Source organism: Peromyscus maniculatus, chromosome 1 (assembly GCF_049852395.1).
Source record: "Peromyscus maniculatus bairdii isolate BWxNUB_F1_BW_parent chromosome 1, HU_Pman_BW_mat_3.1, whole genome shotgun sequence".
Lineage (NCBI taxonomy): Eukaryota > Metazoa > Chordata > Mammalia > Rodentia > Cricetidae > Peromyscus > Peromyscus maniculatus.
In genome coordinates this window covers 118,971,300-118,988,482 of record NC_134852.1, presented here as the reverse complement: position 1 = coordinate 118,988,482, position 17,183 = coordinate 118,971,300, and the positions used below count along the sequence as shown (strand labels likewise).

Genomic DNA, 17,183 nt, shown 5'->3' with positions numbered 1-17,183 from the left:
TCCCTACCCCAGAGACTGAGAAGACATCAGCTGTGGGTAGCCTGTAGGCTAAGAGGGGCCCAGGTAGGAGCACAGGACCAAGCGGGGTTACCTGGAGCACACACTAATGATCTAGGCCCCCAAGGCCTTCCTCTTGCAAACTCGGAAGCCTTCTCCAGGGTTTGGCTGGAGTAGTCTGTTCTCCCCAGGTTTCTGGTGCCCCCTGTATTGCTGTGACTTCATGGTCCCCCAGGAATGGCCTGGCAGATGACAAGCAGCTTGACCAACAGGCAGCTCCCAGCTACAGCGACCATGTCGCACAACTGGTAGCTCTATTAGCAGCAGTCTGTTCTGCTGACTGCCACATAGGGGCCCCCTGCTTCCCCCAGGTTATGCTCCAGGCCCCCCTGCTTCCATGGGGCAGTACTCCAGGTCATCTTCCCCCATTTTGCTGGAAGGAAAGTTTGTTTTGAACAAGGCTCTTCTCCCTAGAGCCCATGGCTGGTCTGGAATCCATAGCTATCCTATCTCAAAGTCCACGTCCAAACTGCTTCCCAGATGGTTGGGCCCCTCCCAGTCCTGCAGGGAAGAGCTGTAGTAGCCCCCCAGGGTGTCAGCAGGAAGCCCCAGCTCTGTGCTCCTTCAGCCAGTACCCAGAAGTTCCCTGTCCTTTTGGTCCTGGTGACACGGTGCGGTCCCCCTCCGCTGTCCCTCTCCCAGTAGCTTGCAGGTGCTGTGCTCTGTTGCTTCAGGAAAGAAACAGAGCCCAGCAGCTAGGTAGGCTGAGCCAGGCTGGAGGACCCCCTCTTTGTGCCTGGAGAACACATTTAAAACTTTGAATTCAAAATTGATTTTGAAGGGCCCTAATCTCTGCTCCCCCGATGCTCATGGTGTGTCTGCGTCTCCTGCCAGACTCTCGTTTTCTGGTTCAGCGCGTTGGTGCGCACGTCCCTGATGCTGTGAAATTGAGACTCGTCTGAGAGTCTAGGTCCTCCTCCTCCTCCTCCTCTGTGAAGATTGTAGGCCTCTTGGGAGCCCCGCTTCATTAGATGGGTGATGCTGGCTTTGCAGGTGCCCAGGATGCAGCTGAGTCACCGTCTGGGGAACACAGCTTGCAGACACATCCTCCCTGGTCCCCCACAGATGTATGGCTCCAGGGCAGCACATCTCTAAGGAACATGGTGGGCTTGCTTCTGCATCCTGGGATGGGAATGGAAGACTCCAGATAGAAAAACAGGCGTGGGCCTGGTATTCTCTACAGGACATTCTGGGGTCGGGAGGTGGGGTGGGGTGCATTTCTTCCCATTGGCTGCTAAAGGCTCTCAGCCTAGGCTATAAGGGGAAAGTGGTCATATTAATACACCCAGAGGACCTTCAGACAAGAGCAAGGGAGGCCAGCCAGGTCTGTGTGAGGGGCCATGGGGTCCAGGACAGAGCTCAGGAGGAAAGGACTGAAATGTTGGCCGCCCACGGACCCCTGAACGTTACAGTGCTGCCTACCACCCCCTGAGGAGGTCACAGTGTTTGTGTGTAAAGGAATCATGGAGTAGAACCCTAGAATTTGCCTCTCAAAAATTCATTTCAAGAGAGCTCAGTATGAGCTTGCTGTATGAGCATGAAGACCCAAGCTTGATCCCTGGCACCCATTAAAAACACAAATCTACATGAATTCATACAGGAGGGGGAAAGTTGCCTGTGGCAGACAGGACTAGGCCCTGTCTCTTCTTTGCAATAGAGCCACGGAGCCACAAATATCTTGGGCTGTGTGGCGGGGGGCAGTCGTATGCCATCAAGGCCCCCCTCCCTGGGGACCTGCCTGTATGAATCTACTCACTCCAGCCAGAGACGCTTGCCAGTAATATCTGGATAGCTGCCATTAGGTCTCTTCATTCATTTATTGAAGCGATGCTTCGGACTGCTCTCAGGTTCAGTGCTAGGAGAACAGCGGTGGGGTAGGACAGGGCCTCAAGAATTGCACCTTCCGCGGGGCCTCTATTCACGGGAGAGAAGCCAGTCATGTTCCCAGTAAATTCTCCAAAGGAAAACAAAAGCAATGGCCAGTTGCTATTGAAAACTCGAAAGGAAATGACAGGCAGGGAATGGGTGGTTTAAATAAGGAAATGGGGGTGAAAAAGTCCTTTCTGGTGATATTTAAGCTCCAGGGTGGAAAGGCAGGAACCACGGGAGAATCTGGGGAAGAGTCTGCATGTGCAGAGAGCCTGAAGCAGGAGGGAGAGCTGGAGTGTGGTGGAGCTCAGCATGGCAGGGGGAGGCAGGGGGCCAGACCACATGAAGCTACTCTAGGCTCTGTGCAGAGCAGGTGTGGCACTGTGCTCAGTGTCCTGGAAGCTGTGGAAAGTTCCAAGCTGGGCAGTGGCCAGCCTGGTTTATTTGGAAAGGCTTCTCCAACTGCTAAGTGAAGAATGGGTTGTAGAGCACTCGGTTTGTGGGACCTATGCCCAAAGTATGGTAAAAAATGGGAGCGGGGGGGGGGGGGGTGAGCACAGTTGGTAGAGTGTTTGATGAGCATGTATAAAGCCCTGGGTTTGATGCCCAGCACTGCATAAACTGGGTAGGGTGGTACATGTCTGTAATTCCATCACTCAGGAGGTAGAGGCAGAAGAATCAGAAGTTCAAGGTCATCCTTGGCTACATAGTGAGTTCCAGGCCCCCCTGAGAGACACATGAGTCCCTGACTCAAAAAGATAAAAGTTGGCCCTGGAAATGGAAAGAAGCAGCTATGAGCTATGATAGGGAGCAGGACATGTGCGTGTGTGCGTGCGTGCGTGCGTGCGTGCATGTGTGTGGTGTTTGATGCTGAGTACCTCTAGGAACAGAGGGATGGGGTAGGGATGATGAATACTATGAAGAGGAGGTAGAAAAGGGCACAGAGGTCAGGTTTGGCTTGGCAACCAGAGCTCCTGGCTTAGATCTGTAGCTTTTAGACTATGTCTGAGCTTGCAGGGAAACAAACAAGAAGAAGAAGGAGAAGGAAGAAGGAAGAAGAAAGAAGAAGATGACGCCCATTCCTGACACAGAGAGGGAGACGTCACATTGGATATCTGTGCCATTAACTTAAGCTTCATTCCAGTTAGTGAACTCCAATGAGCATGCACAGCTTCCTGTATGTCCAGGGCCTGGTTAAGGACCTACAGAAGACCTAGGAAGACTATGGGAAGTCAGCCCATGAAGCTGCCCGAGAGTCTTGGGTGTTTCCTCCTCCTGGTCCTTCTACAAGTTCTCAGCTGGCTCCTGGAAATGTGTCTCCTCTGACTCTCTGAATTTAACCCCAAGCTCCCCACTAGTACTGTTAGGAGTTGGGGCCCTTGAGGGCAGAACCTCATGAATGGGATTGGTGTCCTCATGCATGGGACCCTAGAGAGCTCCCTCATCCCTTCTGCTGTGTGAAGAACACTGGGAAGACAACTGTCCATGAGCCAGGAGGCAGGCCCTCATCAGACAGTGGATGAGCCAGTGCCTAGGCCTCGACCCTCCCAGGCCCTAGACGGGGAAAATTAATCTGTTGCTTTACAGTCCACCACTGTTCTGTCAGAGGTACCCCAGGTGGATGAAGACTAGTCTACAAGGCTGTTGTCTCCGGGCTGTGCAGGGTCCAGCTTTCTCCCCCAACCCTGGCCTCAGCCCTTTCCATCTCTAGACATACCAAGGTCACAGTGGTTTCAGGGTGTAGATGCAAGATGCTAAGGGCAGTTGGCCGCCCCCAAAGCCCACCGCAGAAGTGCCTCCTGCTTCTTACTACTCTGCTGGAAATCGCTCTCCACCCTGCTGAACCAGAGCCAGCGCTCGGCCCCCAAGCAGCCCGCCCGTCCTCTTAGCTGTCCCTGCCGCGTGCTCCAGAGCTTTCTCCCTTAGCAGCATTCACATGGGGTCCAAGAAAAGTTCACTTTTCCCCATTGTTCAGGAAAAAGACAGTGTGATGCCACCCATGGTCCCAGGGTAGAGGAGGCTGGGCATGGGTGCATCCTGACAGTAGCCAGTCTTCGTGGCATCCTTGGTCACTCCCAGGTTTCCCTTGGGGCGAATGGCTCACAATGAATAAACTGCAGCTCTCAGGAAGGGGTGATGTGGAGAGTTGCCAGCCATCTGTGTGGGGTGACACCAGCAGCAGGTGCTAGGGTGGCTACCAGGCGGTCCTTTCTCTTGCATACTGCCCGAAGAAACTTGGCAATGTAGAGAAGGTGCGTGTTATAGGACTACATTTCAGTGTCTTGCCCTGTGCCAGGCCCCCCCTCCGGAACCCTCCAGGGCCCCCACCCATCATCCACACAGGCCCCCAGCCATGTGTTGAGCCTCCCCCGCCACTCCTGTCGCCCTGGATAGGAACCCCCCAAGTTCTCACCCCTACCCCCCTCCTCTTCGCCAGAACCTAGAAATAGAGTTGCTGGATCATAGCATAGACATGCATTCCCTTAGCTGATTGTCTTAGCTCTTGTGCCAAACTTTGTGCTAAGTACTTCAGGGCTATGATCTAAATTAATCTTCAAAATAATCATTTAGCACAATCTATCCTCATTTAGTAAATGAGTAACTGGGGGCAAGACTGGAAAATGACAGAACCAGAGTTCCAGCTGAGGCTGTCTGTGTGTCTTCAGATGTCTACTCCTACCCACCTTCCCTGACTTCAGAGGCAAGGGTGTCAGTCCCTCCCCTGAGCTGACCACCCCTTCATCAGTCAAGCCCCACCTCCCAGCCTTCCTTTTCCTCCCTTACCTGACCTAGTAAACACCTTGCTGCCAGTGGACTCGCAGAGAGGTCAGTAATGAGTGTGGACTAGGTGACCATGGCCCTGGGTTCCAACAGTTGTTCTCCTTGGCTTTTGATTCCAAATGAGTAGGAAATGCTGTTCGTTCAGGCCTCGCCCGCCACGTGCCAGGGCCCGGGATCGGAGTGCAGTGAGACGAGAAATTGTGGAGATAAAACCGGTGTGAAATGGAAGCCTTCTCGCAAGCTGCACGGGCCCGTGCAGAATAGAGTTACTTCTGAGAGGACGAGATTGAGAGAGATGCGGCAAAATTAGATGACACTTTCAAATTTCCTTATTCAAGGGGTTTGACGCCTGGGGGGGGGGGGGCAGAGATGGGCTCCGCTGGGGTACTTCTCCGCAACCCCACATCTGGGATGGGCCCCGGCGCATGGCAAGACCCCTGATCTATGAAGCTTCCGAGGCCCCCATCAGCAGTGGAAGGGAGAGAGGATGCCAGGGCTGACCGACCGCGGGAGGCGCTCATACTCGACCAGGATTCAGGCGACTTCCGCTTCCTTCTGTCTCTAAGGTGTCAGGTTTTGTTCAAATCAGCGTTTGTTTTAAGAGTGACGGCTGTGACAGCCCATGTCTGTGTGCACCTGTGCCTCAGTGTCTGTTTACATCAGCATACCAACATGTGTGTAGACCCAGCCAGGCGTGTGCACCCTGGCACGCACGAATGTGTTTTCACGTGCGTTACTGAACACCTGGTGGGTGTCAGTTCCAAGCTAATGTGGGGAGAAGAAAACAGACACAGCTCCTTCTTGTGTGGCCCTCGTGGGCCTGTGCGATTCCATGCCAGTGGAGGAGTATGTGTGTGCTCTGCCCATGTGTCCTATGACCGAGTGCATCTCCATACTTTCCAGTGTCCTCCGATTGTCATGAGGTCTCCTGAGGGAGTCTCCTTAGCACCTCATCATACAGCCCTGCCTTGGATCAGGGGACTTGGGCCCTAGGGACGGACTGCCAAGGTTCAAACTCCAGCTCTCTCACCTATTTATGGACAAGTGGGAACCTTTCTTACACCTCACTTTGCCAGTTAGAATGGCAGCCCTTAACTTAGCAGTCAGTAAAACCCTTAGGGTGTTAGGTCAGACTTCCCAACCCAGGGTCCCTGCTTATCCCATGAGTCGGGGCGCTCCTGGTGAGAAAGGGGAGCCCTGGGAGGTACCAGGCATCCATACTGTGCTATGAGGCTCTGGGCAGGGCCTACAACTATGTCTCCTCCTTCTGGAACTAACACAGAGGTCCATTAAGGGATTCTGAGAGATACCAAGGTTATTCATGCCTGGGCCCCCAGAACACTGCTCAGAATCTTGAGGGGCCTTCCTACAGCCAGCCTTTCCTACTCAGCTGGCCACTGGAGCTGCCTTTTGGGCAAACAAATGGGGCCAGCTTCCTCCTTGACATGCTCATACTGACTACTGGACTGGCCTCCGGATGACACTGAAATCTGGCCGGGGCCCATGTGACTCTAACCACAGGGGCAAGTTCACATTTGATTTCTGCTCTGCAAAGGAAGTACCTGTCTCTGTTGTGGGACCCAGAGGTGGGGCTGTGACTGAACTTTCCAGTGTGCTGAGTCAGTGACACTCCTCCAGCTTGACATTCAGGCCCAGCTAGTCCTAAAGACTCCTTTATAACTCACGGGGGCTCTCTGAGATGAGTGTTATTTTCTTTTCTTTCTTTCTTTTCGTTGTTTTGTTTGTTTGTTTTGTTTTTAAAACAGGGTTTCACTACATAGTCCTCACAGTCCCGGCTATCCTGGAACTTACTGTGTAGACCTGGCTGGCCTCAAAAAAAAAAAAAAAAAAAAGAAAAGAAAAAAGAAAAGAGATCTACCTGTCTCTGCCTCCCAGGTGCTGGGATTAAAGGCGTGCACCACCACATCCAGCAAGAGTATTGTTTTCATACCCATTTTAAAAAGGAAAACTAAGGCCCAGGGTTAATGAAAAAGTATCAAATAAATCCAGATCAGGGATATTCCAGAAACAGCTGGCTTTTCTGCCTCAGAAGTGCGGATATCTTCAGATGCCTAGGAATTCCTCTAGGTTCAAGTGAATGAGTGTCTTAGCTAGGGTTACTATTGCTGTGATGAACACCATGACCAAAGCAACTTGGGGAGGAAAGGGTTTATTTGGCTTACATGTCCACATCACTCTTCATCAGGGGAGGAGGTCAGGACAGGAGCTCAAACAGAGCAGGAACCCAGAGACAAGAGCTGGTAGAGAGGCCATGGAGGGGTGCTGCTTACTGGCTTGCTCCTCATGGCTTGCTCTCATCCTAGTACCCATGTCAAGTGGCTCACAACTTCCTGGAACTCTGGCTCCAGGGGATCCAATGCCCCTGGCCTCTACAGGCACTTGCACTCACATGCACACACCCACACACAGATACAAAATTAAGATTAATCTTAAATGGGTGGTAGTGGTGCACATCTTTAACCCCAGCACTCAGGCAGGTGGATCTCTGTGAGTTCGAGGCCAGACTGGTCTACAGAGTCTGTTCCAGGACAGCCAGGAGAACATATATATATATATATATATATATATATATATATATATATATATATATATATATATATATCTCAAAATGATAAAAAGTTTAAAAGAAACAAATACCCAAAGGAATAGCACCCAAATAGAGTGTATATTGTCCCTTACTTATTCCAGCCTTTGGGCTATGGCCTCAGGTTCCTACCCTCATCTTGACCCATAGTCTGCAAACAATGAGAATTCATGGCTCCATGCCACAGGTGCAGGTCAGGAAGGAGGGGCTGCTCCAGGCCTCTAGCTCCCCAAAGGTGTACACTCCTACCCCACAGCCTAGGGCCCATGGTTGACTCTGCCCTTTAGGGGACAGAGAACATAGCCTGGACAATGGCATTTCTCCCAGAGCAGTGGTGAGCACTACCCTTGGGGCAGAAATGAAGCAAGGTCCCTGGTGAGGCTAGAATGAGAAGGATACCAGGATTCTGCCAGGAGCTGCAGGATATGCTGGGCTGGCCTCTGCAGTCTCTATCCCCAGGTAGTAGTAGTGCCATCCAGTAGGGGGCATACCTGACGTGTGACCAGCAGTGACCTGCAGTGGGGTGAAGTAGACACACTAGGGTGGAAAACTGGCCTTGCAGAAGGTAGCTGGGGTGGGGAGGGTGCTCTCCTGTGACTCAGACCTGTCCACAGTGGAGCCCACAGGCTTTGCTATTTGGAGGAGATGAGCAGCCTGGGTGGGGCCGCATAGGTCGGAGCTGCCGAGGCTGTAGGGTCTGGTTGGTAGACAGCTTCTTATGCAGAGATCCTCTCTCCAGGGTGAAGGGAAAGGTCGTGGGGAAGGACTGATGGCCTCTGTCAGTCCCACCTCATCACTGGGGGGTGTCTGACTTTGCCCCACATTGCAGAGCTGAGGGTAAATGTAAGAGTTCTGCAGAGCCCAGGAATCAGTTTGTACAGTCCTGGCGCCTTGCACAGACCTGTTAGGTAGTAACTCACTGCTGACGAGTGGGACCTAGAAACTTCACCTGGAAGACTTCTCCCACAGCCTGGCCACCTCCTTCATCGGCCCTGCTGCCTGCCTCCTTGGGACAGAGAAAGACTGGAGTTCAGCCTGTTTCCCTTCAAACACCATTCCCGCTATACCCTGAGACCGAGGGTGACACATGGGCTAAGTGAACTGATTATTTTGCCCTGCCCAGTGTGTGTACCTGAGCATGTGCCTGGGCATGTGTGTGGGCACAAGCAGCCTCCATTGTTAAAGATGGGTGTTTTCATGCGTGAGTAGTAATTATTGGGTAATGCTTTAAAACCTTTCCTGAAGGAGTGCAAAGCTGTTTTTTTTTTTTCCCCCTGAAGTCGGGAGTACGTTAAAAGGATTACCATGTAGATTTGATTTTTAGATAACACTAAAATGGATCCCAAATGGACTTCAGCAGAGGGCTGCTATCTCCCTAATGGAAAGTGCATGGCCCGAGGCTCTGCTCCCAGAGCCAGCAGAGGAGGGGCAGGAGGGTCTGCAGGGGGCTGGCTGGCTGGCAGGCTAGAGGGGGCTGGGGAGACAGGAGTGGGAGCCCAGGCCTCATTTGGGGATCAGGAGGTTGTAAATACACCCCTTAAAGCCCCTTTCCTTCCCGGGGAGGTGTTTTACCTCTCCTAGCCTGGCTCTGCAGAGCCAAAACCACTCCAATGGGAAGCAAGGGCTTATTTCCATTTAACTTACTAGGCAGATGAGGAAACTAAGGCTCAGAGGCCAGACCATCTCCTTTGGACCACATGGCCACAAGCTTTGGATCCAGGTCCACCCACAGGCACATGCTGGGATAGGCCTCTCCCAAGACCTCAGCCTTCCTAGCATTTGGACTTGGTATCCAGAGTCTGGGTCACGGGACTCTTTAGCAGGCTTTCCACTTTTGTAAGTTATGCAGAGCCCAGCGATCAGAGTTCATTTGCACTGTCCTGGATCCTTGCACAGGCTTCTTAGGTGACCTGTGTGTGGCAGCTCTAGCTTGGGCACAGGTAGGATGGAGATGTAGGGGATGTAGGAGCAGCCTGTGGTTTCATTCCTTGTGGCTTCCATTGGGCCTGCAAGTGTGGCCAGGCATGCTGAAACCCAGGCTTGGAATGAATGCCAGCTGACAGGCAGAAGAAGGGCTGGCATGGATACCTTAGAGTTGGGGTCTCCACTGTCCCTTTTCATTTAGGAGTATAACTTAGTGGGATAGATGCTTTCCCCATTACTCACCCACCTACTGGTAGTCACCCAAGTACAGAGCTCCGGAGGGGCCAAGCCTGCTACATGCCAGGTGAATGAGAAGGACAGTAGTCTTGTTGAGGCTCTAATGGTCCTACCTTAAGATCTGAGTTAGTATTCATATGAACAACACTACTGTGCCCCTCCACAGGCCCCAGGGACAGTCTTCCCATCCTTGGAGCCCCAGGCCTCCCCCTAGTCTCCTACACTTCATCCCTCCCTGTAGGCCAGGCCTTAGAAGGAACTTGTCCTAGGTCTGCTACATGGGCAGAGCTGGGCTCTGTCAGAGGAGACACAGGCTGACCCTGAGACAGCCATCATCCTGAATACTATCTCTCATTCAGACCAATTAACCTTTAGAGCTGCATTAAGGAAATTGGGTGGTGAACTTCCCAGCTAACAGATGGTCCTACGATGACTGAAGGAGAGTGGGCTAAAGGGGGTCACCCTCTGCCTGCCGGGGACAACTGCGGGGCCTCCTCCTCCATGCCCTCACCTGTCCTTTTGGTCCTGTGCTGCCATGGATCTGAGCTCTCTTCCTGAAGAGAGGGCTTCCCTGACCGAGGGCCGATCCTCCTCTCCAATTGAAGTCAGAGGGGGTGGCCTGGTTGAGAAAGCACAGGAGAGGAACAAATTCGGAAGCTATCTCCATCAGTGGTTTACAGTCGTCCCTCTCACTACCTGAGCTTCGGTTTCCCTGTCTGGAGGGGAGAGCGTTTGCCTGGACAACTGAGGGGATTCTGGCCTGACATCTAGGAATCTAAGGTCTCTAGGTGGCAGATTCTCCCCTGAAGTTAGAGGCCATATTCCTTCTTGAAGAGGGAAAGGGAAAATGAGGCTGTGGCTCAGCAGCTGGGCCTGTGGGTGGGCACAGAGTCCAGGCTGTGCATGGCAGAGATGCCCAGGGATGGAACTGAATGATACCCCTGGGAAGAACATAGGTCTTTGGGACAGGATAAGGCCAATGGAAACAGACCTGGGCCTGTTGGTAGCTGGCCTGTTGGAAGGGTGTGCTTTGCTATGCCTTGGTCATGGATATATCTGACTCTAACCCACTCTCTGCTCTCTTAGGCTTGTTCTCCAGCAGCCCTCCTTGGGAAATCATACATTTGGTTTCTGAGGTCTCTGATGCTCACGCCTGGACACTGTGTGCCCCCATTTCCTCCTTGGCTGCCCTTCCCTGTGGTTCTGGGGGAAGGGACCACGCAGATGTGACTGTGTACTCACCTGTGTCCACACTTGCACATCATGCTGTGTAACAAGGGTGTGTGTGAGTGTTCATGCTCACCTACTTGCAGGCTTGGCCCTCAGTGACTGCACATTGAGTCTTGCCTGGTACTTGTTGCTCCTTACATGGTGAGATGCTTGCACAGGGAGGTGGTGGAGCGAGATTCCTAAACTGGGAGATTGAACCAGGCTTCAGAGGCTCTGGAGCCTGCACCCCTCCCCTCCCTCCCTCCCTCCCTCCCTCCCTCCCTCCCTCCCTCCCTCCCTCCCTCCCTCAGACAAGGCCAGATGGAGCTTTGACTTTGACCAAAGCATTCCTGAGGGCAGCCACACACCCTCTCAGCTGCCACCCTGAGCCTCCCACTTTCTTTCCAATACTACTCTTCTGTACCTGTGGATGGAGGTTGAAATGGTCCAATGCACAGTGACGGCTGCACTTCAAGAAAGAGTGACGGTGGGAATCTTAGTGGAGCTCATTCTTAGATCTAGTGTGGCCAGCTTTGGCTGTGTTAGGAGGACATGAGTCTGCCTGGATCAGCTCTGATCACACAGGGGACAGTGGCTGGGAATGGAAGGGCCCAGCAAGGCCAGCAGCCTCTGGACCTCTGGAGGGGTCTAGACAGGACAAAGGCCTGGTATGTTGCCCAAAGGCCAGACTTGGGGCCTGGGGAGGAAGTAGAAAGTGAGGGCTCCTGGGAGCCTCTACTTAGAAGAAGCGGTAGAGAAAAAGACATACCCCCACCCCCTGCCCGGTTCCCTGGAAAAGGGTGTGCCCCAGAGCTCCAGGTCAGCCCCGTGCCCATTTGTCTGTTTCCCTATCACAGGTGTGCCGATGCTCTCCGTCCAACCAAAAGGGAAGCAGAAGGGCTGCGCGGGCTGCAACCGCAAGATCAAGGACAGGTACCTGCTGAAGGCGCTGGACAAGTACTGGCATGAGGACTGCCTCAAGTGTGCCTGCTGCGACTGCCGCCTGGGCGAGGTGGGCTCCACTCTCTACACCAAGGCCAACCTCATCCTGTGCCGGCGTGACTACCTGAGGTGGGTTCTGCTGCTCTGCCCACCTCACACACACACACACAGCCCCCATCTTTCCAGGCTGGTGCAACTTGGCCCCAGGCTCTAAACCAGGCAACGTGCATGCACAGCCATGTGACTACACCTTACTCACTGTGGCCTCATGTCAGCCCTGTGAGGCACCCTAGAGCAAGCTTATGTCTTTAACTCCTTAGACTTGGCCCCACACTATCCAAGCAGGCACTCGTAGCAATTGGACACCAAGATAGACTTCCCATGGGTACCAGCCTGGCTTCAGCCTTACCTATCTCCTATGGGTATCTAGGAGGGAGACCTCAAAGGGGCCTGGAGGAGCAGATGAAATAGCCCAGACTTGCCTGGGCCTTTCTCCCTGCTGGAGTCTCCTGCCCACCTCTCCCCAGAGTCGGCCTTTCCAGGTGTGCTGGGATTAGGCTCTCATTTGCCTTGGTTGGCAGGGAGCCATGGCCTAGGACAAGGACTGCCAATGCCTTTTAAAGACCTGGGTTTGAACCAGCCCTGAGCCTTTAGCTTTGAACCTTTTCTCTGTTTGGACCCCCTACACCCCACCTAGCATTCTTCAGAGCTTTTGTCCCTCTGCCACAACCTGGATCCCAATCCCCTGGGGCTGCCTTCCCCAATTAACCCTCCCTTGGGCCATTTATGACATCAGCAGGGCTGGAAGGAGGCCATGAAGCAGGGGCCTTGGCTGAGACCCAGCACCTGCATTTGGCTCTGTCACTAGCTGCTGGATGGTGGCTGGGCAGCCTTGTGGGGAAGGAAGGCCCATCACATTAATTAGCAGGATGGGGTGAGAGCTGGTGGGACTCATGCTCAAGTTGGGACAAGTCGGAGGGGGCAGGGTTATCTGGAAATTCACTCCCACCTTCCCCTGAGAGCCTGAGATTTACCTGTCTGCACTTTTCCTTTCAATTGTTCTCTTTAGTTTCAGCAACAGATTTTTTTTTTTTTTTTTAAAGTGATGGTGTTTAGTGCTTCTAGGGCGGAGAGAGGAACTGAGGCTGGGAGGAAGGGTTAAGGATACCCTTGGGAAGTCAACACCCAAGGGCATGGAAGGGGAGGGGTTTCAAGTCTGGAGGTCTGGGACATCTACCTGGGTCCTTGAATTAACAGGCTAGGGAGAGGTGACTGTACAATTGACGGCCTGCCGTCAGGACAGGGAGGAGCACCATGGTGTAGTGTGGGCTTGTCGGGAACTCCAAGGCACCCACAGCATTCTGGGCCCTGGAATCATAGGCGCTGGAAGCTCTTTTTCCTGTGCTCTGGTAGAGGTGAGGAGTGGAGCCAGGTAGGCCAGTGAGTTAGGGAGGGGGGGCTGCCCAGAGCCTGGCCCTTTGCAACAACTGCTGGTGGCGGAAAAGGCCCCCATTGGCAGGCAGATGGTGTGGCCCAGCCTTTGTCTGCCTTTATCTGAGCCACCAGGCAGCTCAGGCCAATGAATAATGGAGCCAAGCTGGTCTGCAGGTGCCTGAGCCTGCATCGACAAATCAGGGATTAGAGGGCCCCACCGCCCGCCTCTCGGCCCCCTTGCACCATTTGGAGCTTGCTCAGCAAAAAGGAAGCAAGGAGGAGCTTGGTTTGCTCAGACCATTAGAGCACCCAACCAAGAATTGCCATGAATGGGAAGGGAGTGAACTTCCTGTCCCCGTGTCCCCAGAGTTCTGCAGCCAGCAGCTGAGAGGAGGGAAGCCCTCTCAAAGAGACCATTGTGCCAGCTTCCCTTGGAACTTGCTTTGGGGACCAGTTCTGGGTGAGAAGCATCCTTAGGCAGGCTGTGCTGGTCTAACAGCCTCATTTTACAAAAAGATAAACTGAGGTTCCAAGAAGGAAAAGGAGACATAGGTGAGTGACACAGTGAGATGACAGCAGAAAACGATTTCATAAAAGACTGTAATTTTATCTTCAATTTGAGGCGAGTAAGCTAGGCTGGCCTCCAACTCCCTGGATAGACATGGATTTCCTTCAGTTCCTGTTCCTCCTGCCTCTACCTCCTGAGTGCTGGGGTTATAGACATGGATGACCACGTGTGGTTCTGGGGATGGAACCCAGGGCTTCTTGCATGCTAGGCAAGCAGTCTAACTGAGCTACAGGCCCAGAAAGCACCATAATCTTAAAAGCAAGAAGTCAGTGGCATAGATCACTCTCCCAGAGGAGCCAGGCATGTGGCCCTAGTGAGTAGTTTATCTCTCTGTGACTCACTCTTATCTTGAATGGGGATGACACAAGTGTTGACCTCAGAGGGCTGTATTGGGATCAAATGAGGTGATTTTTCTTTCTTTCTTTTTTTTTAAAGTAAGCTCTTAGCATGTCCCTGAGCCACAAGTTCAGTTAGGGTTAAGGTTAGGCATTGCTAAGTGCATAGTCCTGTGAGCGATACGTTTTATTCTGACAGTCAGGATAACTGGTGCTCTGGAAGGTTCCAAGTGACTGTCTGAGGGTACACAGCCCATGATGGGCGGATTGCCTCTGAAATCTAGGCTTGTGTGGGTCTGGAGTCTTTGCTTTGGGGGTCAGCTTTGAGTGACTCTGGTGGAAACCTGAAATGGGTGTGGGGGATGGTGTCTGCTAACACCAGGCTGTAAGTTACCTAGCCTCCCTGGGAAGTGAGATGCCAGTTTTTTGAATCTTAATCTAGCAGGATCTTGATATGGTAGTTAGTTCTTGACTAGGCTCATCTGCTATCCCAGGAGCTAGGGAAAGGGCAGACCCCTGGGTGGAGGCAGCTCCTTGGCAGGCCCTTGAATCCTCTGTGCCCTTCCCCCGGCAGGCTTTTTGGCACCACGGGAAACTGTGCTGCCTGCAGCAAGCTGATCCCCGCTTTCGAGATGGTGATGCGAGCCCGAGACAATGTGTATCACCTTGACTGCTTCGCCTGCCAGCTCTGCAATCAGAGGTGAGTGCCAGACCATCAGCCAACCCAACACACTTCCCAGACCCTAGCCAGAGGCCTGCTGGTTGGGCTAGGAGTGCTGAAGAGGCATGCATGCAAGTGTGACTTCCTTTGTGTATGTAGTTGAGTATGCCGTGTGTGTGTGTGTGTGTGTGTGTGTGTGTGTGTGTGTGTGTGTGTGTGTGTGTATCTACACCCTCAGATGTGTACACTCCAGTACTGGTATACATATATGGGTGGTAACTTTCTGTATGAATTTAATGATGGGGTATGTGTATGTTTTCACACTATGTATATTGAGTATGTATACATTTAGGGGAGAGGTTTGTTTTCTTAGGGTCTCATGTATCCCAAGCCACCCTCAAACTTGTCTGTAGCCATGGTTGACCTTAAACTCCTGCCTCTACCTCCTGAGTGCTGAAATTACAGGCATGTATTACCATGCCGGGTGTACTAATTTCTGGGGATTGAACCCACTTGTGAGCATGCTAGGCAAGCACTCTACCAACTGAGCTCCATTTCCAACCTAACCTCTATTATTTTTGTTTGGAGAAAGGGTCTCATATGTAGGCCAGGCTAACCTCCAACTTGCAATGGATGACTTTGAACTCTTGATTCTCCTGCTTCTACCTCCCCAGTTCTAGGAGTGCTGGGATTGTTGGAGTAGGCCACCATGTCCAGTGTATATGTGCTTGTGTATTTATTTTAAATGTTTGTGTATACACGGATACTAGTGCTTGGGATTGGTGTGCAGTTGTGTATATGATTGTAATTGTTCATGCACAAGAGTGTGTGCATACTGCATGTATGTGATGAGATGAGGCTGTTTATGCACATGTTTTAAACATGTGTGTACTATCCTGTATCTGTGTGCATATGTTTTTGTGTCCTGTCTAGTGAGAAAGGGTTTCCAGGCCCACGGGGTGAGAGATCTCTTCAGGGAATATCACTCCCTCCTCACTCCACTCCTGTGAATCTGGTTCTAGTCCTCTCTTGTGATTTTTTTTGGGGGGTGGGGGTGGGAGTCCCACGTCCCACCCACTATCCCAGTCCTGGGGGAAGCCTTGAGGGATTTAAGGCCTTTACCTCTGACTTGGAACCCACCACCAAAAAGCAGGACATCTTCCCAGGAGCCTTCAGGTCGGGTAGGAATTCATACAAATGTTCCCAGGTTGAGTGCAGGGAACGAGGCTAGGCTGCCTGGGTGCTCTGGCCAGACTTCCTACTAGCCGGGCTCGGTGAAGTTCCATCGCCACCTGGTGGTTGGACTGAGATCCGATGCTGGGACTGAGTCAGTGACCCTGGGGCTTAAAGTCTCAGCCACCAGGAGATACCTTTGAGGGGAAGCTTGAAATCCCTCAATACTTCCAGAGGACGAAGAGACCCAAGTGTGATCTCCTTTGGGTTGGAGAATAAATTGTGAGTCGGGATCACACTTTCTTTAGAGGATGCAAGCCCTAAGCTGGGAAAGCAAAGGGATGGAAACAACCATTTCATCTCCCTCTCCACTTCCTCTTATCTCCCATTCTCCATCCCTCTCCTCTCCGTCTACTTCTGGTCCCTCTTGTACCTTCTCTGGGATTGGGCTGAGTTATCTGAACTCCCCCTGCACCTCCCTGAATGACCTGATGGTGGGAGGCCTGTGGCTTGACTGTCTGTTCCGCCACCCCAGGCTGCAGGGGTCTGCTGTGAGTAACTGATCAGGCTTGCTGTGACATTTCTTCTATGTTTCTGGAAGGTTCCTGGAGCTAGCTCAGCAGCACCACCTCCCCTGCATGTCCCACCTCCTGGGCCAGGCTGGGACATCCTCTTTTACTGGGACTTCACCTATAGCTTCTTTTTCTCTTGCTTGGATTTTTCTAGATTTTGTGTGGGAGACAAATTCTTCCTGAAGAACAACATGATCTTGTGTCAGATGGACTATGAGGAGGGGCAGCTCAATGGCACCTTCGAATCCCAGGTTCAGTAACGCCCTGCATCTGGCCTCCAGGTCCATCTGTCCGTCTGCCCGTCTGACCACCTGCCTGGCAGGGTGGCCAGCCACTCCGCCTGCGCGAGCTGGCCAGCCGCTGTCCTACAAGTTAGAACTTCATCATCAGTGGGAAGGTGGCTTTTCTCCACCACCACCACCCGTTTCTGTGGGCCCTCCTGGGGCCAGGCTTGGCCTGTACAGTCTGTCGTCTGTATATAAATGGGAACATTTATTTTATGAGAAATGTAATGCGATTTTATTACTGGCGTGGATTAAACTTATGAATGTTTCCGGGGACACGACTCTGCGTTGTTCACATGACTGACAGAGCTGCATCTCCTCACCTTCTGCCTCTGGTGGGTAGGGCATGGGGAAGCAGACTCCAGCATATGCTGTTGCCAAGCAGGGGGAACAAGCTTGACTTGGGATCAGAAGGAAGAGAATAACTTAGAGTGCCCTAGCCACAGATGAGAACTGGGGTATCCCTCCGCCTCCTACAAAGCGTGCATCCTGGTGCTATGCAGAGCCCTAAGAAGAGGGGTAGCGTGATGCTT

At 52.5% G+C, this 17,183-nt stretch overlaps 1 protein-coding gene across 3 annotated transcripts in view; it reads left to right on the top strand.

The window, feature by feature from the left end:
• Lmo1 (LIM domain only 1) overlaps positions 1 to 16,924 on the top strand; it is a 36,738-nt gene extending 19,814 nt beyond the window's left edge. For all 3 annotated transcript variants that reach the window (XM_015997281.3, XM_076549956.1, XM_006978562.4), the window contains 3 exons: positions 11,539 to 11,752; positions 14,535 to 14,660; positions 16,521 to 16,924. In XM_015997281.3, the coding sequence (XP_015852767.1) occupies positions 11,539 to 11,752; positions 14,535 to 14,660; positions 16,521 to 16,626 (446 nt within the window). In that variant the 3' untranslated portion in view covers positions 16,627 to 16,924. The remainder of the gene's footprint in view (positions 1 to 11,538; positions 11,753 to 14,534; positions 14,661 to 16,520) is intronic.
• The last annotated feature ends 259 nt before the right edge of the window (positions 16,925 to 17,183 follow it).